At 37.8% G+C, this 27,243-nt stretch overlaps 1 protein-coding gene across 1 annotated transcript in view; it reads left to right on the top strand.

Moving 5' to 3' along the window:
* The window catches only part of LOC149578155 (uncharacterized), a 173,183-nt gene that overhangs the window by 64,466 nt on the left and 81,474 nt on the right, over positions 1-27,243 (top strand). Inside the window, exons 3-5 of the mRNA XM_089827706.1 lie at positions 6,326-6,380; positions 25,669-25,767; positions 26,020-26,106. Coding sequence (XP_089683832.1) covers positions 6,326-6,380; positions 25,669-25,767; positions 26,020-26,106 — 241 coding nt within the window. The remainder of the gene's footprint in view (positions 1-6,325; positions 6,381-25,668; positions 25,768-26,019; positions 26,107-27,243) is intronic.

The raw sequence follows: 27,243 nt of genomic DNA, 5'->3' as shown, positions 1-27,243 counted from the left end.
TGTATTCAATTCATCACTTCCATCCTGTGACCAAGATTTGCTGCTAGGAGTTGTACCAGGATCCAATATTCTGAAATCAAAATCATCCTCTTCATGACAATCAAAAGGAATTCCCTCGTTTATCACAAAAAGGGGATTATCAGAAGTCCAATAAACATCTACTTCAAGCAAGGGGTTGTCTACAGTCTGAATGTGATCTGAAGTTTTGGCACTTGATCATTTGGGGCAGCTATCAAAGTCATATGTTTGTTGAATGCTATCAAGTTCATCAATTACTTCGTGGAAAAACTTCAGCCTTTCTTTATCCTCATGGTCCTCAGAGTGATTCGTGATCCTAATCTGATTTTCTGCTTCTTGAAGGGAAATCCGAGCATCATCTAATGCCTCATGAGTATACTTAAGTTCTCTATTGAGCTCCATAAAATCTCATTCCTTCCTTTATTTAGCTGATCAACATGTATTTCAGCAACCTTAAGAATGTTATCCTTGTCGGAAAGAAAATATAAATAATTTGATTTCATAGTTTCAAAAAATGTTTTGATCACTTGCAAATCAGAAACAAGCCAATCTTCTTCCTCTCCCTTTTGAACCCTCCCGTAGAGATTCTCAATCATCTTGTGAGTGCTATCATAACGTACCAAAGATGCCACAATTATGTCTTCACTATCCTTCAGCTGGTTTTTTAAGGTATGCATTTCATTATTGTCATGTTGAAGCGGTTCATCATCTTGTAGAGCCATCGTAGGTTGTTCCTCTAAATTCATGTCATGGGCATCAGAAATATATGGTTCATCATACAAAAATTTCAACCTGCTATAACTTCGTGTGCAATCGCCCTCATCAATAACTAAATATATGCAAAACTATTATAAAATACAATAAAACCTAGTAGAATCTCCAACCGATATTAAACCGTTCTTTCTCAAAATGATACTTAGGATTCAAGCATATAAAAATGCATTACAGACCCACAATATAAAATCAGAAAACTCTCATAGAATTCCTTAAAACAACGTTATTGCATTATACAACAGTAATACAATAACTAGAACTCAAAATCCAGTCTTAAACACAAAATTTATAGTCAGATTGGAACACTCAGACAAGAACTTGTAAGTGCGTACGAGACACTTGAAATGACATCTCCACGAACAATGGGTTTGCGTCCACTGTCTGCCAGCACGAGGGGTTACGTCCTCACACTGGCTAAAAGATGAAGCTTTCCAAGCATTCCAAATGAATGAGTCTCATCTCCTTTTATCTTCACAGCGGTGACTCTTCAACTCCCTTCTTGGCCCTTCTTCTTATCTCTCTTTGTCCTTTTTAGCCCACTTTATAATATTAAATTGACCTTTTATAATTCGAGTCGATGCTCTCCAAGTCAATTTTAATATTATACAAATATGTCTTTAACTTTTCTAATGTCCCGAAAAGGGGACATTACAAATCTCTTCACTATAATATTTGGGACTCAATGAGAAGGTAAGAAGATGGAGTGGGGTGGTCATTTTGTTCCATCGCTCAACACATATTAATTGCACCTCCTTGAAGAAGGTTTCTTCAGGGTCTTGCTCTTTTGCATTAATGACAGATTTCATATTCTCAATCATTGAGTCTATTCCATCATAAACCTCCCCCAAGCATGGCTTATCTAGGTCAGTAAAATGTATCATACCTAGGATGGGCTTTGTTAAACTAAGAATGTATCTTGCACAACTCCACCAAGATTCATCCAAAATCCTTCTCCTGATTTTTTTTGCCCTCTCACTACTGGATTACCTCCATATGTTCCATTGGTGGCCGATCACCATACTAGAAAGTGCCTCTCGAACATTCACAAGCCGTCTCAAGACAGTTGTATTTGATGTGAATCGAGTCTCAACAACCTATTTGAAAATTAAAAAACAAGTAATTAAAAATAAAGAATATGTACATATATAATTTTGCTGAAATAAATAAGATAATAACTAAAGTAGAACATAAAAATGTAGTATTTGAATTTTGGATTACCTTCAATGGCTCCAGTCGTCAGAATGATTTAAAAATAGCTTGGGAGAAGTGGTGGTTCATTATGAACATTTGGATATCTTGAGCTTCATCATAAACTTGTTTAATCCAAGCTATTTTAGTACCCAACTTTTGTAGCATGAGGTCGAGCGAATGCACGACACAAGGTGTCCAAAATATATGTGGGAATCGTGTCTCAACTAACATACCGGCTGCTCTATAGTTCTTTGCATTGTCTGTTACAACTTGGACAACATTTTGAGGGCCTACTTCATTAATGCATTCTATGAGAATGCTAGCAATGAATTGTGCATCCTTTACTTGGCCCTCACAATCAACAACTTTTAGAAACATTGCCCCTTTAGGGGACGTTGCAATCACGTTAATTAAGGGTCTGTTTTTTGCATCCTTCCACCCATCAGAAATAATGGACACTCCTGTTTCTTTCCATGAGGCTTTAATAGGAGCTAATGACGTTTTTATATGCATGACCTCCATTGTCAATAAAGTGGTATGAACCTTCGTACAACCTGGGCCCGTGTACCTCTTTGGAGCTTCATTTGTTTTTCTTATCATGTCTTGCCAATAGGGTGATCTGGCAACATTGAATGATAAACCATTTGCATAGAGGCACCTAGCAATCTCTTCATCAACAATATCTCCAGTATCTTCATTAAATGCCATCTTTGATGAAAACAATCACAAATCTCTGCAATTTGATACATAAGCCAGTAGTAAAAGAGACTGGAAATCTATTGAAAGATGTGCTTCAGATGGTTCTAGCCAAGCTGGGAAAGCAATGACAAACCCCTAGGGTTTGACTTCTAATCTATACATTGTAAATTAAACAATTGATAGTTAGGAAAGAAAATTAGGAACAAACCCTCGGTTTTGCAAAACTGCCCTAAACCCTTCATCAAAAGATGCATAAACTGGGAAAATCGATGGTTGCAAGCCGTAAAATCTGCACAAGATGATCAGAAATAGAAAAGGGCCCTGCAAACTCTTGTAGGCACCTGAAAAATTCTGCACAATGATTTAAAACATGAAAATAAGGTATGACACCTTTTGGAAATGAAGAAAAACCAATGAAGTTGCAATGACACTGTTGAGATCTTCTAATAACCATTGAAAATGGTAAATGTTGCACCAAAGTCTGCTTTTGAATGCTTCCGTACATGTGGAATGTGGAACAAAGGCCCAAATCAGTCATAGATACAGGAGGAATGACAATAATCCTTGTGTATATTCTTGTTTAAGCATAAAAATAAGTTAGTGGTTTTATGTGTTTATGAATTTGCAAGTTAGCCCATACCTCAAAGGTGTTCTTTTTGACCACTAAAACCCTTCACACTTAACAATACTACATGAGGTGTGCTCTTCCTCTATGTTAACTACTTTATAGCAAACTGAATGCTTCTGTACATGGAATGTTGAACAAGGGCCCAAATCAGTCATAGATACAGGAGGAATGACACTTATCCTTGATATATTCTGGTTAAGCATAAAAGTAAGTTAGTTGTTTTATGTGTTTATGAATTTGTAAGTTAGCCCATATATGAATTTGCAAGTTAGCGCATACCTCAAAGGTGTGCTTTTGGACCACTAAAACCCTTCACACTTTAACAATATTACACGAGGTGTGCACTTCCTCTATGTTAACCACTTAATAGAAACACGTTCTTAGGTGTGTGCTTTAGGGGTTTAGGCCACTTGCGAGGTTCTCACTCATTTGTATGCAGTTGCACTATTTTCACTTACATTTGCCACTTATGTTCATGTATGCAGTCGGGTGCCAGTCCTTCACTTGTGAGTTTATGAGACTCAAAACACGGCAAAACTACCTGGGGCACTTATCAAAATAGCTATGGCCACATAAGGATTGTTATTCCTCTTTGAAGTGTTTCTTTTACATGTTTTTACCACTGAAGATGTGACAACTCTCCCCTGGGTGAACTTCTTCTTTGTTTGTGCCTTTCAAACCTTGGCATCTCCACGTGATAGGTGTGCCTTGGCTTCGTCTTTACCCTTTTATTATAATTTATAACAAGACATCCCTAGGTGCACTTTTTCACCATCATAGTCACACGAGCCATGGCAAACCCTTTAGAAGAGTCTTACAACACGATATTTTGCTTCCACAAATACCTAGCCAATCCTTCCTTTTGTTTCAACTGTCTTGCATCATTTTTTGTCATACATGGCCTGATCATAATATCAAACAACATTTAGGACAATCAACTTTGGATGGATGGGTATGTGATGAAGGGAACAAGGATAAAACACACACTCTCAGCTCTCTAACATAACACCTTGATGGATGCCTTCAGCAAGACACTAGAAAATGACATTCAAAAGACAGGTATTTTAGGGGAGAAGACATCAACTCCTGTTTGAGCCTCGAGCCTTCAATTCCAAAGATGACATAATTGGGGGGCTAACACTCCCAGCTCTCGTACATAATACCTGGATGGACACCTTCAGCAAGACATGAAAAAATGACCTTCAAAAGACAGGTTTTATAGGGGTGAAGACATCAACACTTGTTTGAGCCTTGAGCCCTCAATTCCAAAGATGACATAATTGTGGGGCTCTACCAGTCTTTTAGTCTCATATGATCTTGAATAAGCAATATTTTTTTAATCCCCAACTTCTCATCAATGCAGTTTTTTGCATCTCTCTTCTTAGGTTAACTTACCAGGCTAACATGGGTTGGCTTAACTACTCTTACTTGGGGAAATTTTCTGAGGGATTTTTTGATATAGTTTGTTTGACTCAGAATAACTACTTTAATCACATCTTTGTTGCCTCTTCTTATACTGGATGCAACCTGTTTGTAAAAGAGTTCTTTTGACAACCTAATTTGACTGTTATATCTTGGCTAACTTACTTTTAGATTTGGAAATTCAAATAACTATAAGATTTAAAATGCTATGGCTGCTTTTAATCCGGATGGGCTTGTTGAAAAGTTAGTTTCAGATGAACTGACATTTGGCTTCTAAAATCACATAGCAAGTGGAGAAAACATTGATTTTGTCAACATTATACGTGGCATCCCAGTTTATAGTTCTACATTTTTGGTAAGGACTATTCATACGAAGAACACCTTGAATGGAGCATCATAATTACTAATTGTATTTAACTTTTTCAACTTATTATCTTGCTTGATAATAAGTTTGGAAAGATACATTAGAGTCGACGGGTAACAATTTTTTGTCTCTTGTGATCATAGATGTGACCCGCGGCATTCATCTAGTGTCAAGTAGTTTGAAATTTATATTGAAGTTCAACTGCCTTATTTATGAGGCCATGCCCATTTAACCTTGCAATCTACTTGGACAATGTTATCGAGTTAAGGGGTCAATGTTTACCGTACAGGATAAAAGGATTCTTATCGCATGTAGTATAGTAAGATATAACACAAAACAGATGCTTTATTCATATATGCAATATGCACTCCAATGCTTACAATGATGATTATGATGATTACAATTATGATTCCAAAGTCCCTTCCGGACGGTGTACATATACTTTCCCAAAGGGGTGATTCAACCATCACACGCCTGTTCGGATACTATTCTACCCGTCAGCTACAATATAGAAATTACTGACAACAATCAAGTGCAGTTTTTCATTCATCATCTTAAAAGTAGGAACTACTGCTCCTCAGCCATATGATTTATATTTCTAATTCTAGGAGACAAAATATATATGGAGTGCTAATAGAATATAATGAGAAAGTTGAATATATAATTGTCCAGTATGAAAGATGAACAATTTTCCTTCACCACCACTCGAAAACAGTAGATATTTTGACAAAGCCATATCTTATCAAACTACGAGAGTTTTTTATAGATTTCATATATTACAGATTAGAGGAAGGCTCAAACTGATATATGAGATGGCTAGAGAAGACTGATCTTCTTGGACATGGTTGATCTATAAATGAAAAAAATGAAGAAATTCAGTTTATTTGAGAAAAATGTCATACAAGAACTGTTCCCTATAATCATCTTTTATTATCTACTTTGTGCATTTGCATTGTGTATCATAGGGACCTTTTATATTTTCTTCAATGCTATATAAACAAAAATTAACAATTTTGGTTGTAGAATCAGAGATTCTGATACAATTATGTTTTATTTCATATCTGATTTGATTATGTGAATGAGTAGACAAGCACATGCTGATTGGCTTCTTATAACTAGAGGGGCCTTAAAGTAATCAAAAAGCAAACTTATGCAATTCTGGTAAATTTCATTTGAAAAAAAAATATCCCATGCTGAAATATTGTTGATTTTGTTGACAAAAAATGCAGGGCTTTGTCCTATATCCCATTGACAGTGCTGGGAGTTCCGGCTTTTATCCTTACAGTAAGCACATATCTCATTTTCAATACATTTTTGCCCTGATCAGAAGATCTACTGCCTCCACATTTTATTTATTTTGTGTTCCTTTCTATCATAAGTATTTTCCACCCTATGGCATTTGATTATTTGACTTGTATAATAATGTTTCCTTTACTGCAAGAGTGCTATTATGAAGAATTTATGTTGTTTCCAGCTAGAGTAAAGGCTGGCTTCAATCTAGTAACAAGTATCCTCTGTGGCTATCATGAGAAAATGTTTCTAGGTATTTGAACATGAATTAACTAGACTTTTTAGATTAAGGTGAAGAAAATATCTTGAATATGCACCTCATCTATTCATGGCTAAGTTGCTGGTTCGGGTCGGGGTTCGGGTACGTGGGTACGACAATTTTTCCCACCTTGTGGATTCGGGTTTGTTCATATATGTATGTATTTATGTTCAAACATCAAAGTTACAAATACAAAAAGAAGAGTGATACACAATTCCACATTCTCCACAAAATTATAAATAAATAATTGTATTACTAATATAGTTTCAGAGTACATGCATTACAAATTGACATATATGATATATCCGAACATGATCAATAAACATAACCATTGGCTGGGTTATACAAATCTATCAACAGTAATATACTCAGATCTTCAAATTAAAAAAAAATCAACCCCTGACCTTCAAATGAATCAAAGTAGGTTGCTGTTCACTACCGTCATAAACTTAGGACACTACATAGACCAATTTTAACTTGAATAATATTAGCAAGCTGTTGCAAGACACTATCTAGAGCTGATACAAAGAGCATGCTGATGAACAAATCAGAAATACATACATAAACTGACCTATGATTTGGGGTACTTCCTAGGTGCCCACGTTTGTTGTGTGTCCTTCTATGAAGGACCCATACAGAACCCATGAAGTACCCTGGAAGAACCAGTACCAAAACTGTACCAGTACCAAGACCCGGGCCTAAACAGCAGTACCCGGTAATTGAGATTCATGGACTTCTCTTCTTTGTTTCTTGCAAGATATAGGAAAAATAATTTAAAAATCAATTCTTAGGCTCTTCATGATTTATAAAGTACCAGGACTTTATTAATTGAATGTAAATTTGTTCAGAAAATCTTCGTTACTAATTCATAGACAGTGTTTACCATTTATGTTCCTATTTGTGGCACGGTGAAAGGAATGTAATTGATTTCTACTAGAAATTTGTAGTTTATTTCCAAGATATTTTAACAAACAGTTGCATTCAATCTGAAAACCTTTCATCTATATTTTTTACAGACATATAAAAACAAACCTTACTGAGAAATATAAATTCAGGAATAATATGAAACTGCCCACTTACTTCCACCTCAGAAACAATAATAAAAATATGCTGCTGCTAACAAGACTCTCCGTGTAACAATCTGAAATGCTTATAATTTCAGCAAGTCATGTAGCAGAGATTTGAATGTACCAACATATAATTTTGTTGCATTAGAAGAAAACATCAATTAATAATTGTTCAAACCTTCATAGGCATCTCCAAGAGTACTCTTCTTCCATGCTGACACAACCTTTACCAAGACTTCCGTTATTCAGACCTTTAATCTCCTGATTGCATGCCTTTTGTGCATGAATGCTTCAAACTCAATGATAGAGCTAAGGTTTGGTGTTCAAGGAGATGCTACAGCTTCATTTCCCAAAGTTGCTGAAGGAACTTAATAATATTTTTTTGCTTAGCTGGTAATTTGATCACAATATCCACAAGGCTTTGTGATTATACTTTTAATCAATCTAGCACCAAAGATAATGAAGTTAGTTAAATGATGTATTCACAGCTTCAAAATCCTGCATATGATATGGTTCGATATCCTTTAGAAATAAACTATATTATATATATAACTGAATTTATCTTCGGAAGAAGACTTCACAAACTTTGGCACAAATGTAGACTTCATAACCAATCCACCCCTTGGAAGAACTAGGTTGTCATCCAGCCTCTTTGTCAAACTCTTGAAGGGTTTCCATCTGTAGAAATCATAAATCGTTTATCAAATCCAAAGCTTGCCAATATATCATTAAAAAATCACCTTATAGAAATCTCCAAGAAGCATCTAGAAGATCAGCCAGCTTGGGATTACTTGAGAAATATAATTAATAATTTGAGCTTAAAAAAATACTATTATTATTAATAAAAATTAATCTATATTAAGTCGTCATTTGATTTTTTTTTTGTCAACTTAATAAAAATCAATTCAGTTTTTTGTTGTCTTCAAAGTTGGGGTCATTACACAAGGTTGCTCCACTGCTTCTATCAAAATTTTCTTGGAATGGTTTTGGGAGCTAGTGTTTGGTCATGTCAGCGTGTGCTGATATTTTTTGTACCCTCAGATATCTACAATTGTGTTTTTCTATCCTCCAATCAATAAGCATTGTAGTTTGATTGTAAATCCACAAGAGTTGTCAAACATGGATAAACGTTTGAATGTATGCAATAAATTGTGTATTTCTTATGCAACATTTACACCATATATATAAGTATTTGGCTGTTCTGGAAGTTTCTCAAAATTCTTAAACTCTTGAATATCGAGTCTTTCACATTGTGTTATTTATCAAGAGGTTAAGATCTACGCTGATTTTTCTTTAGGAATCTCCTTTAGAGCTTAAAATGTTAAATAGAATGACAATAGATATTTTCTTGAAGAAAAAACCTTTACTCAAGGTATGCTCGGTCACCAATGCCTCACCTGCTTTATTGAATTTCGCGCTGTCTGAACAAGTGCATTTAGTCATTGTCTAGCGTGAGATGTTTTTTCTATTGAATACAGATATCTGCTCTGTAACATTAGTTTTTGTTTGGTTCATTTCATGTATCATGCATAAGTTGCAAATTTTTACGTAACCTATTAGGCAAGTTTTCCATTAAATTGTATCATATTTGAGGTTACTGCTACCAACCTATAACAGAGAAAATTAATGATAGGTTTTATGCTCTTGTCAGTGCTTTTTTGGATAGCCTGCATTAGAGGCATGAACTATTAACCATAGTTACAAGCATAGACTCGGACTCGGCTAGGACTAGATGGAGGTAATGGAGAACGGAGACTTGAAGATGCTTCTCCACCAAAGTTTGTCATTCATGTTGCTTTTTGTTTAGTTCTTTTTTCTCTTCATGTTCCTCTAAGTGAGCTTCCATTTCACATATAATATCCTGGGCTGCATCTTTACATTAAGCATTTTTAGCATCATGCTTTGGTATATGTGGAAGGTGATATTTCAATTAGTTAATACATCCCCCACTATATTTAACACCACAATGCTAACATACAACTACATACAACTACTTCTTTGGTATGGGGAGGGCATGTTTCCAAGCCTTATCCCTTCATATGCTACTAGGATCTACATCTGGGTTAAGTGGAGGCCTAGATGAACTACCCTCAGGCTGAGACATTATGCTACTGCTGCAATATATCATAAATAAATAAAATTAATCATCTACAACAAAGAAAATCAAACACTAGGGCTTCTCACTTTTCAAGTTTTTCATTAATAGAAAATGGAGCAAATCTAATACAAATGTAAACATTAATATACTTTTTGTAGAAAATAACACAAAAAAAGTAACTCACCTCTGCAAATTTTTTCCAAAAATGAAATCAAATTTGTAGAGGCCTCCTCCAAATACTTCTTTTAGTTCTTCTCAATGTGTGAATGCAAGTTACAAACTTCCACAAACAATTAGCAATCAATATGTGAGAGCTAATCAAACTGCTGATCTATTTTCAAAAACCCCAATACTCTTCTCTCAAGCGTTTTTCTCTCTTCTTTATGTTTACAAATGAAGGAATGACCTTCTTAGGCCTTAGAGAAGGCAAATAAGAAAAAAATTCAATGAGAACAAATACTTTTTTTTTGGTTCATGCGATTAGCCGTGGTAGAGTCGTGTTTGAGGGACTCGGTAAAACAACAGAGTCAGCCATGACTCTGTTGGACTCGGCCGAGTCTGAGCCCATAGCCATGGCTCACCTCGGGATTATCAAAGTCCTGCTAGGACTCACAAAATCCTATGTTACTGTTTGCGAGTCCTAGTGGAGTCATCCTACTACGATGAAGACAAGCAAATCCAAAACAGCAATGTTTTAATGGGCAGCCACATCATAAACATAATAAGATTTGGTTTTATACGAACAACAACTAACAGACGGTTTGTTTAAATAATATGTATATGATATTGAAGAGATAGGTTACAGTTGGACCAGAGTTTATTCTATCAGCAATGGTGATTTGTGTTGTCGCTAAATTCTGTATTGTAGCCAACGGGTAGAATAGTATCCGAATTGGCGCGTGATGGTTGAGTCACCCCTTTGGGAAAGTATATGTACACTATCTGGAAGGGACTTTGGATCATCATCATTGCAATCATCTGAATCATATTGTAAGCATTGGAGTGCATATTGCGTATATGAATAAAGTATTTGTCTTGTGTTATATCTTACTGTACTACATGCAATAAGTATCCTTTTACCTTCTACGGTAAACATTTGGCATCGTTGCCAGTCAAACCTGGAACGAAGGAAGTGTTATGAAGATTATTGCCGAATTTTCTTAACAAGGATAGGAATAAGATAAAAGATAAGGATGAAATACGCACAACACAGGAAGTTTTAATTTTAGCACAACAGGCGGAGCGCAGACAGAAGCTTTAGCAGATTATCAATGGACACTGAGGGGGTGAAGGAGTACAAATGGAGGGAGTGCATTCACCAAGTAGACCGAGGAGTGCCGAAGAATCGCTAGAAGAGACTTGATAGCGATTGAATTTGGTGGAAGAGACAAGGGAGGAGTTTTTAAACTTGTATACGTTGAGGGTAGAGAATCCAAACGGAAGGGAAGTAACTCTCACGGCTCGAAGTGCCGAAGGAGCATGAGCGTGGAGTGAACTCTTCATTCCTGATACACTCGACAAACAGATATAGGCAGAGAATCGAACAACTCCGCTTGAGGAAGATCTTTTCTCACCAGGTAACACGGTTGTTTGAAGTAGGACGGTTGTCCAAAGCAGCGCGATTGTGCAAAACAAAGCAGGTGCTCAGAACAACGCGGGTACTCAGAATAGCGTGGGTGCTTAGAATAGCATGGGTACATAGCAGGTACCATAGAACTAGAGGAAAGTAGCAATGGCAGGACCAAAGGAGAAATTGTCGAAGTTTAATGGTGACGGGACGACATATCTGATCAGACACTGCAAGACGTGTGAAACAATATGGACAACAAATGGTGTAACAGACAAGGATGATTGGGTTCGACAATTTCTAGCAACCATACGGGATGTAGCAATTGATTGGTTTGCAGACGCGGATCCTCAGAAATTGACTACATGGGTAGATGTCAGGAAGGAGTTCATAGCAAAGTTTCGACTGCTAAGGGACGATAATGAAATTGTAGCAGAAATATACAGCACAAAGCAGGGAAAGAACGAAATGATATGTGCCTATGCAAGAAGGTTGAAAGAGTTGGTGGGGAAGATGCAGAGCCAACTGGTTGACGGATTTGAAAAAATGATGGTTTGTTGAGGGGCTACGATTGGCTTTGAAGAAGAAAATGAAGATTGTACCTCCAGCATTTTAGGAAGATGCGTATAATTGGGCGATGGATCTGGAGAGTGAACAAAAAACAAGCAAGAATAAGAAACACAAATCGTTGGATTTAGATGATTCATTGTCCAAAAGTAGTAGCAACGATGAAGAATCGAGTAAGAAAGTTCGAGCGTTGTAGAAGGACATGCTATGGATGATGGAATAATTAAAAAATCTGAAAAAGAATCCTGACTTGGTGAAGGGGGAATTGTGGTGTACGGAGTGTAAGGAGGAAGGCCACACAAAGGTCTCCTACCTGAAAAAACAATTCTGTGATATTTGCTAGGTTGTGGGACATTCCATAAAGGAATGTCCATTTAATATGAAGTCAAAAGGATACCAACAAGTGTTACTAACGCAGGAAGTGTCTGCCAGAACAAACATGAATAATGAACCAACTTCAGGAGGATATCGCAACAATAATTGGTGCAGAAGGGGTGGTAATAATCATAACAATAATGACAATGGAGGCCAGAGTCGGATATAATACGACTCGAGCGGACGATCGATGATATAGTGCCGTGCGTGCAACCTCTGGGGCACTTCGCTAGAGATTGTAACACGAAGGAGACGCCACAACTGTTATGCAAATGGTGTGGTTTGGGAGACCACGAAGATTCAAAATGCCTGAAGCAGGGGGTAAATTTGTTAAGCATCGAAGCATGTGATGAGAAGATACTAGCCATTACACATGACGAAGCTAAGAAGGCAAAGTACCCTCATGCAGAGGAAGAAAAGGAGAGGTTGCAGCGAGTGCAAATAGAGTTGGAAAGACAGATGAAAACAAGAAAGTTGCAAGTAAAAAACACTACCCATACCTCGAAGAGAAACTTGGCTGAATAAAACATAATAAGGCAGGTAATGCAAATAGAAGTTCTTATGAAGTTAGACGACCTTCTTCCAATGCCTCAGTGACGGATGACGATTTTGAATATGACACCACTTCCGAAGGCAACGGAGGAAACAAGAAAGGACGGTAGTGGAATGACTGCAGTGGACCCAATGCTACTAGCACTGACGACAGGAAGACATCCGACAATAGTATAAATGGGTATCTTGGGAACTGTACTTACAGACACAATTGTGGACGGAGGGTCAGGCGTGAATGTGTTACTCGAGGATATATGGAAAAAGTTGGGACAACCTACATTGTGGCCACCTACGTTCTAGTTACTCATGGCGGATCAACACAGAATCAAGCCATTGGAACCTTGATGGCACAATCGGTAACTATTGGAACACAACCATTTGTATTAATTTTGTGGTCGTTCCACTAAAAAGAAAAGGGTATGACACTATCCTTGGACGGGGTTGGTTGGTGCAAGCAAAAGTGAAACATGAATGGAAACGAAATACCCTATCCATGGAATGCAGAGGTAGAAGATTCATAATTGACCTGCACACACAGATGGTAAGTGAGGAGGCAACGTTGTCAGATTTCGAAGGTGAAGGTGAAAGTGACAATGAAGGAAAGAAGAGAATAGAACCAGATGAAGGAGTACTGAGATTAGAAGTAGGGTCGAATGATGATGACCTAGACTCGGTGAATGGCCTACTCCATTGGCAGATGGAGGATTACGAGCTCTTCCCAAGTTGTAATATGTTGGGTGTCAAGAAGGAAAAAGAAGGGAACGAGTTTCTAAAGGAATATAGCAAAATAAAAGAGGGAGAAGCACATGTGGATGAGATGCTGGTCCATATGTTTAGTGAGGACAAACCTATAAAGTATGAAGAGCCTACAGTGAAAACAATGAACTTGGGAGATGAGGCTAATCCGAGAAATATTCTGGTAGGAGATGATTGGAATCTAGTTCTGAAGGCAGCAGCGTTCAAAATATTTATGGAGTGCAAGGACGTCTTTGCTTGGACATATAAAGATTTAAAAGTAGTGCCACCAGAGTTATGTGTCCATCGAATGCTGTTGATAGAAGGTGCAGTACCCGTACAGAAGTGGCCGTACCGAATGAACAAAAATTATGCCGCACGAGTCACGAACGAGATCGATCGGATGTTGGAAGTAGGAATTATTTTTTAGAGTATAAATGAGTGAGTGGGTATCACCACGTAGATAACAATATGCGTAGACTTTCGATGTGTAAATGTGGTAACGATTAAAGATCCGTTTCCGATACCATTCACGGATAGCATTTTGGAGGAAGTTGCGGACATGAGATTTATTCATTCATGGATGGGTTCTCCCGGGGTACAACCAAATATCCATCGCTGAAGAGGATAAATTAAAAATAACACTCATCATGGAAGATGGAGTATACCCCTACAATAGGATGTCGTTTGGACTGTGTAATGCTCTGGCAATGTTCCAGAGAATTATCTTACACATTTGATAAAATGTCTATCATAAATTTTAAAGCATTTTTGGACGACTGGTCAATTTTTAGTGCAGAGGATAAACATACAACAACACTTGGAGAATGCATGGAGAGGTGCAAACGAGAGTGAGACGCACTAGGGATGGTGTACGCAGTACAAAAATTCAAACATTATTTGTTGGTGACACCATTTTTATTCTATGTAGATCATCAGGCACTACTATATCTGGTAAATAAGCTGATTATTCAGGGAAGAATAAGTCAATGGTTATTATTATTGTAGGAGTTCACATTCAAGATTGTGATGCGGCCAGGGAAAAGTCATATAAGCGCAGACCACTTTTCGAGGATAAAATCTGGAGAGCCACTGGAGGGAATCGATGATTTTCCTAATGCGCAACTATTTCATGTTCCAGTACTACCAACCTGGTATGCACGTATTGGGGAGTACCCATCAACGTGACAGTTTCCTAGTGAGATGTTGCTGAATGAGAGAAGGAAATTGGTGCTAAGGAGCCGAACATTTCAGTTGATCAATGGGCTACTGTACAAAATGGGACCTGAACAGATTTTAAGGTGATGCATTCTGGAGGAGGAAATTGCAAAGGTATTGAAGGAAGCGCATCAGGGACCAGTAGGAGGACACATGGGGCTAGACACAACTGCGCGAAAGATACTTCTGGTAGGGTTATGGTGGCCAATCGTGCACAATGACTCTAGAGAGTGGATTGTTGCATGCGACACATGTCAACGAGTTGGAAAACCATTGAAGAAGACTTCATGCCTCTGAACCCTTCGCACATGCAAGAGCTTTTTGAAAGATGGGGATTGGACTTTGTTGGACCCTTGAAGGTAAGCAAAACTAGAAGGTGTAGGTAGTTCGTGGTGGTGACGGAGTACCTGACCAAGTGGGTGGAGGCACGCACACTACCAGACACCTCTGCAATGAGCATAGCGAGATTTATCTATTAGCAAATCATCATCAGGTACAGGATTCCACTGCAGTTGACAAGCGACCGGGGAGGACACTTTGTCAATCATGTCATCCGACTGCTCACTACTGAGTTCAAAATTTATCATTCACTGTCGAGCTCATACTACACGAGAGCCAACGGACAAGCCGTAGCCACGAATAAGATCCTGGTCGGAGTGATTTATAAATCTTGTGCAGTTGAGGGAGAAGATTGGGAAGAAAAGCTACCATCAGCATTGTGGGTGTACTGCACTTCATATAAGGTAACAACCGAACACACTCCCTTTCAGCTGATGTACGAACAGGAGGCCATGGTATCGACGGAATTCATGGTATCGAGTTTAAGGATTGCCATCAAGAACAAACTGGGCGACATGAAAAGCTTGAGGGAGAAATTGTGTAACTTGAATAAACTGGATGAACGACGACTACGGGCACAATGGGCCACGAAATTCACACAAAACAGGCGAAAGGTATGGCATGACAAGCACTTGAAATTGAATAAATTTCAACCGGGCTAGTTAGTTTGAAGTATAATGGACGGAATGAGATCAAACCAGGAAAGTTCAAAGTTAAATGGGTTGGACCATACAAGATACAAGAAGTTGGCGATAATGGGGCAATCAAGTTATGGACGTTAGACGGGAAGGAAGTACTTGATGCGGTGAACGGGTCGAAGTTAAAAGTCTATCATGAAAGAAATGTTCCTACGCCAACGAACAACTGAGGGAGAATAGCAATTCTAAATAATGTATATATGTAAGATAAGTAAATGTAGATAAAATATAAAGTTGAACGTACTTTTTGAGTACGGATCCAGAAGTAATCAAGTATTAAAGAATAGGATTAGTAAATTAAAGGAATATTAAAATGCCATACAACCTTTGAAGACCTGTACAGTAACATAAAGAGAAGAAAATTGAATTGTACGATGATTGGTGGTCTACCGTATGGCTCATGGAAGTGCAAAAAGGGAGCTATTTGAAAAAAGTAACCACCGCATGGTCCTAGGAGTAGGAAAGTGATCGTACAAACATAAATTAAGTCACAGACACGTGTACAAAGAACTCTGGCTGTACGACCATGTGTAGAGAGGAAACTTAGTCGTACGACCGTACAATAAAAGGAAGTACAGTTACCATTGAACAGAGCCGTACGATCGAGGAGGGGATAAATTGCTAAGAGTACGGAAGCAACCATTACACAACAAAGAAGAGGACTGTACAACCACTTGAGAGTAGAGGAAAAACGTTGTACGGCCTGTACGAAATACATAACAAGGGAGACAGTGTAAAGACACCGTGCAACACTCAGAAGGGCGCAGGAGGCGGTGTACTAACATGCCGTATGACACAAGGGAAGAGTAATTACCGTACGACGCACAAGAACAGGCAAGATTACTGTATTGCCCATGACAGGACAATACAACCCACGACAGATCGTACGACTAGTCAAGGTGCTATAAGATACAAAAAAAATCTATAAAACAAAGGAAAAAGGGAATATAAAGCCGTATGGGCAACATAAGAGGGAGAAATAAAGCCGTACGACCCTGTAATAAGGGGTTACAGACTCAGTAAAGGAAAATGGAGGAGCAGCCATACCGGACCTGGGAGAACATTAATTCGTTTGTACGGTCACACTAGACAAAAGAATGCAACCGCACAGCAGTGGAACAAACACAAATTCAGAGTAAAGGAACTGTACGGATCCGTACGAACGCAATTAAGAGGAAAGAGAACTTGGGAACAATATTGTACGGGAGGTAATTGACCTAACGGATTTTTGTTTTTTCTATTGGAAGAAAACTAAGTTGCCGGTTTGGATTTTGGTTCGAATGTGGGTTTGACATTTGGTTTTGAAATTCGATCAAAAAATTTTTGGGCTGGGTTTGGGTTCATCCGTATAAGAATTTAAAAAAATAAAATTATATATATATATGTATGTATGTATGTATGTAAAAATATGTTGCAGGATACCAGGTGTATATATATATATATATATGTATGTATGTATGTATGTAAAAATATGTTGCAGGATACCAGTTCATACACCACTATGCTAATCTAAAGTAATTTAGCAAATTCAACCACCACATATATTAATGATTTGTTCAATTGGCATGACAAAATGTCAAAATATACCACCATAACACCATATGAATGTTTCAATTCAAAACTTTAGTCTTTAAAACAACAATGTCAACATTACTAATCACTGAATCAGTAATCAGTAATCAGTAATCAGTCATAGACTCATATTTGATCAATGACAAATGTCAATGTATCATAAAAAATCATCAAAGAATTCATCATCATTAGGCAGTTGCTGATTAGAAGCAGAATTAGTGCCACTAGCGTCAACAGTCTCAACCGTAGCCTCAAGATCGGCTTCATTAGTACTATGTATCTCAAGATCACCATCTTCAATTGCAAGTGCATCAAAGTGGATTTCCAACTCCGCGGCTTCTAGTTGGACATCCCATTGTTTTGCCTCCCCCTTTTTGTATGTATTCTCTTTGTGAGTTGTGAGCCTCAAGTTTGAATGCACAAACACCGAGTTATTTGCTTTCTTGGAGTTTAGTCGGTTGCGTTTTATCAAGTGAATGAAGGAGTATGCGCTCCAATTCCTCTCAGATGATGATGAACTAGCAACCTATCAAGATTTGCAAATTTACCAACAATGAACTAGAAATTAGAGTTTTGAATATTTACCAACAAGAAACTAGTAATTAGAATGTTAAGCTTAAAAAAGTAATCTGTGATAAAATTTTGATGGCAATCGGCTGCAAGTGTTGGTATTTTTTACCATGGAAGTACCACCATTTATGAGCATTAGCATTGTTCTTGTCTTCAAGAGCCTCAATACCACAATCATTGGTGCTCGCAAAACTCATAAATTCAGACCTCACTGCAGGTCGTAGGTGCTCAGGAAAGAGTCTTCGAAGGGCTGCCTTGTACCCTTGAGCAACTTCAAGATCTTTGTATGGGGGAACTCTAGTGGTACTCGCATTGAGGTCCAATTGGCTATAGAACATGGGCCTCAATGCAAAGGCAAGTAGATGCAAAGGGGTTGTCATTTTGTTCCATCTCTCTATCATGATTAACTGTACCTCCTTGAAGAACTTTTCATCAAGATCTTGCTCTTTCTCATTTATGATATTTCTAATGTCCTCAATCATGGAGTCAATGCCATCATATACTTCACCCAAGCAAGGCCTATCCATGTTAGTGTATTGGATCATGCTCAATAAGGTACTCAACACGATCCCACCAAGATTCATTTAGTATCAATCCCCTTATGGAAGTTGCTTTATCACTATTAGATTGCCTCCATATAGTCCAATTAGCACTAGTTACCATTCTAGTCAATGCGTCTTTAACTTTGATAAGGCGCCTCAAAACAATGGTGTTGGAGGCAAAGCGGGTCTTAGCAACCTATTTTAAAATCAAAATAGTAATAGATTAAAAATTTGAATACATAGAAAGTTTACTGAAGTTGCTAGATTTCTAAAACGTGTTTAAATTTTAAACAATTCAACTTACCTTCAAGAGCTCCAATTTCGAGAATTGTCTGAATATGGCTTGCGGCATATGGTGGTTCATGATAAACATTTGGATCTCTTGTGGTTCTTCATACATTGTTTTTATCCACTTAACCTTAGTGCCAATTTTTTTAAGCATTAGGTTGAGTGAGTGCACCACATAAGGTGTCCAAAAAATGTGTTTATATTGCTCCTCAACCAATAAGCGAGCAGCCCTGCAATTCTTTGCATTGTCGGTTATTACTTGAACAACATTCTAAGGGCCAACTTGCTCGATAGCTTGGATGAGAATGTTTGCAATGAAAGGACCATCCTTTACCTCTCCTTCACAATCCACTTCTTTTAGAAACATTGCACCTATTGTAGACACTGCAAGAACATTCACCAAAGGACGGTTCCTTACATCTGTCTATCCATCTGATACTATTGTCACACCTGTTTCGACCCATGCATCCTTGATGGGCAACATGGCATTCTCTACGCGGGCCACCTCATCATCCAATAAAGTGGTGCGTACCTTCTCATACCCAAGGCCCTTGAACCCATTTGGAGCCACATTAATTGCCCTCACCATATTGCCAATACGGTGAGCAAACAACATTAAATGACAATCCATTTGCATAAATGCATCTGGCTATGGCTTGATCAACAATGTCTCTAGCTTCATTTTGGAAGGATGGTTCCAAGGGTCCCACTACTCTTTTACTTACAATCTGTTGTTGAGGAGGACGCAAGAATGGATGGCGTTCTGCAGGTGGTTCACTAGGAGCGGTAGTTGAAGACATAAATGATGTTTTTCCTTTCTTTAGAAGCCTCCGCTTTCCAATGGATGTGAAGAATTTGCCCTCCCAGCAGCTTCCTTTGCTTGCTTCTATTTGTTTACAATGTGATTTGGAATGAATGTTTTAGGTAGCACTCCATTTACTCTTGGCTTCCCGGTACAAAATTTGATGCCTTTTCGAGGAATAAAGCACAAATGTGCTTTTACTCTACTATAAGAGCTACTAAATTCCTCTTTGCAGTGGCTACAAATCCACACATAACCTTCTATACCTGGCATCTGTCGAATTATTTGCACATGTCTCCAAAGTGGGGAAAATCTGTCAATTTTGAAGTTGGGGTTGTTGACAACAGATGCACTTGCAGCCATGATAGAATTAAAAAAAAAAGAAAAAAAAGAAAAAAGAAAAGAACAACTATTGTCAAGTTGTAATGGATTCTTAGCATCTATTAGTAACTTCAGAATGATAAACTAAGACTAGTTCAAATCCAACAATCTCAAAACAAAAACAATGAACAATTTCTCTTAAATTTCTACTATCTTAGATTCATAGTTAATTTTTCTTAAATTTAATATATATTATATCAATATGCTAAGATTCAAGAACAATTTAAGAGAAATTCAAATAATAAATATCAAATATGAAACTATCATCCATAAACAACTATCAACTATCAACTATCAAACTGAAAGTTTGAAACTATGATGCATAAACAAGTTACCAGCAATGCTAATATATTATATTTGCTTACCTCTGTTTTATTGAGTGACTGGATGAAGGAGATGTAATTACTGTTGGCAGAAGCAGAAGTAATCACCGCAAATCATGGGTCTTCCTCAGCCTCTGATATCAGAAGAAATTGTTGCCTCAATGCTCTTCGCCTCAAATCACGGGTCTTCCTCTTCCTCTCTGTTTCAAAGCATACTGCCTCTTCGTTTCAAAGCAAAAATCTCTCCATACCGGCAACGCAAGCAACATAGGCGTAGCAAGTAAACGCTTTAGGGTTGGGTTGATTACACAAAGAAATGAAGTAAACGCGTTTTTTTATTATTAAAACATTAAAAAAAAGTCAATGTTTTTTGGCGCCTGCCCAAAGTTGCTTCAAAGTCGTCGACATTCTTCTCGGGCTCTTCCATCGACCACGACATTCGTTGTAAATTCTCCAAAATTTATCCAAGGTTCGAAATATAGAACCCACAAGGAATTCGACAGGAAAAGGACGAATTTGATACAAATGAGAACCGACTTCAAATTTTGGTGAATCAAATGTCGATTTTTAGGTTTCCTTAGCGAATATGGTAACTTAAGAAGAAAACAACAAAAAGGTGACAGTTATGCATTCAGCCGGCAAGAGAGCTTGGAAAAAGAAATTGGACGAGGATTCAACAACCATGAACAGGAATATAAAAACTTTGCCATCTGGAGTCCATGTAGCAGGAGGAACCAGTACAAGACCAAGCAAAAAGAAAGTGAAGCAACCAACATAGTCGGCTGTGATGGAGATTCCCACAGCGCAGAATGTGGCATTTGAAAGATTGAACGGAGTAGAATGCCGGAACTGGTGGCATGAGACACCGGATAACCATTCAGTAAAGGCCAGCATTCGGAAGGCATAGGTCGAATGGGTGATACAAATGCTTGTATTCAACATCAAAGATTATAAAGGGTTTCTATGCATCATGATAGAAATGTATGATAGGTTCTCTCGAACTAGTATGTTTGCTTACCTTGGTTGCAACATGGTGGTATTATTCAAACCGACCGACTTGACATGGGTATTCGGGATACCTGGCCATGCATAGGGGGGAAGGAAGATAGATAGCAAACCTAAAAAGTTGAGTTGGGAAGTAAAAATACAGTTGATACAACTCGTATGTGGGGATTTGACGCAGGCTGAACAGGAAGCTCTCACGTACACGTCTAGGGGTAGAGGGTTAAAGAAATCCAATGTGCAGGAAGGTCACTTGCTCTGTCTGATGGACGTTGTGAAGAGTCGCCTCACAAGCTCTAGTCGTGCCTCAGATATTTCATTTCCACATGGGGCGATGGTGAATGAGATTTTGCATGGTAGGGTGTATGATTGGGCTGCATTGTTGGCCGAACGGATGTATGAATTCATGACATTACAACACAAGACATTCTACATGCTGCATTATGTCATCAGCCTATTCTTGGAAGCAACAACGCAAACGATCCCCAACGATGCACTAGAGGCCAAATCGGGACCACTCGCGCCAGGTGAACCCCCGATTATGCAGTGGAGACATCTTGATACACTAGGCACCAAGACCACGGTTGGACATAAACGACTGAGACCAGACGGTGGAAATACTGACAGTGGTCGGGAGGAGACTTCTTCTGAGGAAAGTGGGATCGACGGGGAGGAGGAAGAAGACGAGGAAGTAGAAGTAATTATAGCTACACTGTTGATATTCCCACGGCCTGCACTTTCAACGATGACACATTTGGCTCTTGTAGGTATTCATGGTATTCTGGGATTTGGTTAGTTTAGGTAGCTAGTAATGATGACACCAACTTAGTTGCAATTCAGCTTGCCGCAGAAGCATGAGCAGAGACGGGAAATTCTTGAGGCATTAGCAGAGGCACATATGCCACAAACGGAGACAATCGTTATGGAGGTAACGATGGAGCTTGCTCATGAGGCTTTACCGGAGGTTGGGGCTAAGGTACTTGTACTTGATATAGAGATGGACACTGAGGTAGGAGCAATGAAGATACCAACAGGCAAGGGTTTGAGGGTGCCAGGTGTCCAATTAGATGTAGTGGGTTCAGATGCAGTGGTTAGGGTGGATACGACATTGTTAGCATCACTTGAGCGAGACAGAGAGAGCATAACCTAGAAGTTGAGCACATACTTGAGTACGTGGTTCCACCGTACCCAACCCTTTGAGTGGCATACTTGCACACACCTACATGAGAAGTAATTCCAGAGGAAAACCCTTTGCAGGCACAGGATGGGGGACTACTGCATAACGCTATTGAGTGGATGGCGAAAGCAGTAGAGAGGGCTATGGGTGTGCAGTAGGAGCATCCAGTAGCGCTAGAAGCAGTGATGAGAGAGACATTCTTCGCTGATGTAGGAGCTTTAGCAACTCGGGCTCGCCAGGTAGTAGCCTCTGCAAAGATTCAGGCTTTGGATTTAGTAGTAAAGGAGCTAGAGAGAGTAGTATCCTTCATGAAATTAGGATGCCCGACTACCTTTACAGTTTGTTTTGAGGAACGGGGATGGCTGAGGGTGGAGACTACAAAGATGTGATAGGATTGGGCCATGATGAGAGATCCTGGTATGGAGAGCCGAGTAGAGACTTTAACTCAGGAGATAGTGGAGATACACAGGTAGGCATATTACACCCTTTGGAGGAGCCAGGTAGATCAGGTAGCAGCTGAGAGGGCTCGGGAGGAGTCAGCTACCAGGCTAGCCGTGGAGAGGGCAGCAGCCAGACAGAGTCGGCTACAAAAATTGGCAGTGGAGAAGGAACAAATAGTAGCAGAGAAAGAGAGAGTAGCAGATGAGAAGGAGAAAGAGCTGGGAGAGATCGCTGGGATGATGCAGTCAACTTTGGAGCTCCAGATGGAGGCGGAAGCGGAATTGAAAATTCGAAAGGAGCATGTCTACAGGCTACGGGTGGAGTTGAATGAACTGAGGGTGCAGACGACCACTACGCGAGGGATGCATCCCTCTATTTAGTATCTATATGTTGATGTAATTAGTTGTTTATTTTGAGTTTTGTTGTATTGTCATCCGGAGATGACTTCACTTTTTGGGGGGGATGATGTTAGTAAATTCTATATTGTAGCCGACCGGTAGTATAGTATCCGAACGGGCGCGTGATGGTTAAGTCACCCCTTCGGGAAAGTATATGTACATTGTCCGGAAGGGACTTTGGATCATCATCATTGTAATCATCTGAATCATATTGTAAGCATTGGAGTGCATATTACGTATATGAATAAAGTATCTGTTCTGTGTTATATCTTACTGTACTACATGCGATAAGTATCCTTTTACCCTCTACGGTAAACAATTTGCCTTTACTAATCAAAAGATGGCGATTTTATATCATTTGTCCAATGCAAGAATTTGTTCATGGTAATATGAACAAATTAATTAATGAAGCTTATCTAAGGAAGAATAGTTTGTAAAGGTAGCACATGAAGTTATTTTTGGAGACAAAACTGTCTTTAGGAGTAAACATTCTTAACAAACTAAGCTGAATCTGTTCTCTTCAGATTGGTTCATTTTCTACATATACTCTTGATATATATGGCCGAAATCAATGCAGCTAACAAATTAATCAAAGGCATAGAAACAATACCCTTTATCTGCTTGATTATTCCCCTTGAATTGTGTATTAGTCTCCTTTTCTGTGTGGTTAAGAGGTTCGAGTTAGTAGAAGCAATTATTTGATAAGAACCAAGTGTTCCTTTGCTGCAGCTCTTGTAAAACTCTAGTTTGTTTGATTGATTATGTAAACAAGAAATTCAAGGAGTGGCAGTTTCTACACAAATGAAGGTTGATGGTCCCCCTAAAACTGATTTGTTTATGTCCTGTTAAATTCCTGTTTCCTCATTTTTTGCCTGAACCTGCTGCATTGGCATTGGATTAGTATCAAAGCCAATTTCACTTAGCTTGTTGGTATCTTTATTGGGCTTTGTTTTAGAATATGATTTAGGATTCTGATTAGATAGATTCCTAATCCTCCCGTAACTTTGTGGGTAATTTACAAATTTGTTGTGTCCCTAACTATATAGTGTGTATTGTGTTATGAGTAGTTGGCTTATGGCTACCTTAACTCTTAGATTCGTCACATGATGATTATTATAATCATATATAAGTATTTAGGTCATCCTGGGAGTCATATTAAGTATCCAACTCAGCCTAGGTGGTATTGAAGGCATAATATGCGATACATATAAGAGGTATAGGTTATTTTTTATTATCATGTTGAGCATTGAGTTCTTGAGACTATTGGAGGTATGCCCCTCAAAGTGGATTAGGAGATTCCACATTAAACTGTCATATTATCATCAAGTATTCGAAGCATATTTCCTATTATATTAATCTTGTGTAAGTTATTCCATTACAAATCTGACAACTTTAATATTACTTAGAAATGCGACTATATTCATCTTGTGCAAGTTATTTCATTACAAATTTGACAACCTTAATGTTACTTAGAAATGAGAGTGAACTTACTATCATTTTTACAGAATCAATTAGGGATGGGTGGATTTTGGTTGGATATATCTTAGAAACTTTATGCATGCATCTCAGACATATTTCACTCAGTTTTGAATGACTTCTTGCTAATCCAAATGCAATTTTTATGAATTGTGTGCTGTTATCCTATATTTATCGTATTTAAAAAAAAATTTCAAGTCATCATGTCAAAACAAATTAAACATTATATTTAGCTCACTGTGCTACACTGCATTTATTTGAACATATCAACAAAATGGACCCTGAAACGTAGGCATGATTTGTATTAATTTCTTTTTAAACACTTACATGTTATGGCACAAGAAAGCTGGTTAAGCAATATTTAATAACTACTGGTGGAATTTCAGCAGTTTCTCATAGGTTTTGCTAGATACTTATTACTATTGTCAAACTGGATGCTTAAATGAACATGAAAAGAAGTGTTCACTTAATGACATTAGATTTCCACAATGCATTATGCTGATGTTTTTCTGTTTCTGGATTGGATTGATGCAAAAACTCACACATTGAATCCAGAAATAGAAAAACATTAAATAATTCCCTTGTTATGCCACAGAAGTACAGTTAGCTAGCTAGTTATTTTTTTAGCCTAGAGATTAGAAACTATTTTCAGCAAGATAATATATTGATTCCATGTTTCTCTACCATACATGATCCAGGAAGAATAGAGCCCTTCCTTTTTTCAAGATAGTAAAATAATTCATGGACGTGGCTATGTCTGTTGGATGAAAAATATTTTTAGCCTTATATTGAAGTACTCATTGCAGACCATTATTTTATGATAATTATGTTGCAGTTAGGAGGTGGGTACCTGTTTGGGCTGCCTATTGGATTTATTTCAGATTCCGTTGGATCTATTCTTGGTGCAATAGCAGCATTCCTTATTGGTAAAATGGTCAGTAGCTGATTTATGGTACATATAAATTTTACTTAATATTATTTGAATAATCATTCTCATTCTAGTGTTTACCATAAGAAATCAAAATTAATTTTTAGAATTCAAAATGCCCTTGGTACCATAAATAGTAGGTAAATAGCTAATCTCTTTCATGGCAGTGAACAATATTCATTGTGTCAAAGAATAATCAATTTTCATGTTGAACATTATGTGTTGTACAAAACAGCTTATCCTTGATACTGTTTATAGGTTGGAAGGGAACATGTTATGTGCATGTTGAAGGATTATCCAAAATTACAAGCTATAGATACAGCCATTCGGAGATCAGGCTTTAAGGTCTTCCCATATCCTTTAATTCTTAAATATGCCTGTATGAAATCTTAATATCTTAATGTCTCTGTATACTTCTGATAATATCCTCTCAATTCCCAGGCTCAGGTACATATCTGGCAAGATACTTTTTGGTTTTGTTGGCTAATTGATTATTACAAGCTGCTTATGAGCGCTTACTATTTTTTGGTTGTGTGTGAAATCTCTTTGAAACATCTTTGCTTGAACCTTTGTTTATGTACCCTTTTTGTTGGTGGGATGATTTATAGGTGTTTCCTTAGACTAAACAGGGGCATAAAATGCAAGTTCTTGTTAACTTAATATCTGGTGATGCTCTTGATGAGATTCATTTCTGTTACATGGGTCTACTGAGTCACTGACCTTGTAAGCTGTGCTGTTATGTTTAAGGTGTATTATATGAATTTGTTTTGTTAATGGAAATACATCGGTCAAATCTTCCTTTTATGTAGATTGCACATAATGGAGTCCAGAATAACTATGTAGCCATGTTTAGCAAGTAAAAAGAATTTTTTTGAAAGTTGCTTGAAGTTGATTATGCCTGTCAGGTGGAGCTATATGGTGCAGGTTTGAGGTCTTGGGAAGATGTGGCCTTCATATTTCTGATAGTCAAACAAGATTAGAGTTCTGGATAAATCACTCGATGAATCATTTTAATCCCTAGGTTGTGATTGTACATGATTCGTAAACAAGATCTTGAAATTAAATTTGGTCATAAATCTATGATTCAAAGTTTAATATTAATCATTTTTGTCTTAATCTTCCTGATTAATCCGTTGAATTGACTTTTCAGTTCCAATAGATATTGCTGTACCAGTTACAGCTTGAGTTATACACCATAAAAATAATTCATCCACACAAAATCAGCTTTCTTTGTCCATGATGAATATGATGACTCTAGTGCTCTTCAGACTAGATTGGTCATTAACATCTACCAAATTGACTATACATCGCAGTTTGTAATGTCTCTTTTTGGATCTGATTTTTGCCTTAAAACAATAATATTTACTCAAAACTGATAGTAGTTTTATTGAAGATTAAGAATTTATGAAAATCTTCAAAACAATAAACCACAGCACAGTGTCCAAAGTTGATCAAATTGCAATTTCTCTGGAAATAATTTCT

This window comes from Cupressus sempervirens, chromosome 1, assembly GCF_028749045.1.
Source record: "Cupressus sempervirens isolate cs-2001-9-10 chromosome 1, ASM2874904v1, whole genome shotgun sequence".
NCBI classification, from domain to species: domain Eukaryota; kingdom Viridiplantae; phylum Streptophyta; class Pinopsida; order Cupressales; family Cupressaceae; genus Cupressus; species Cupressus sempervirens.
The sequence above is the reverse complement of the archived record's forward strand: the minus strand, read 5'-3'. Positions and strand labels throughout refer to the sequence as shown.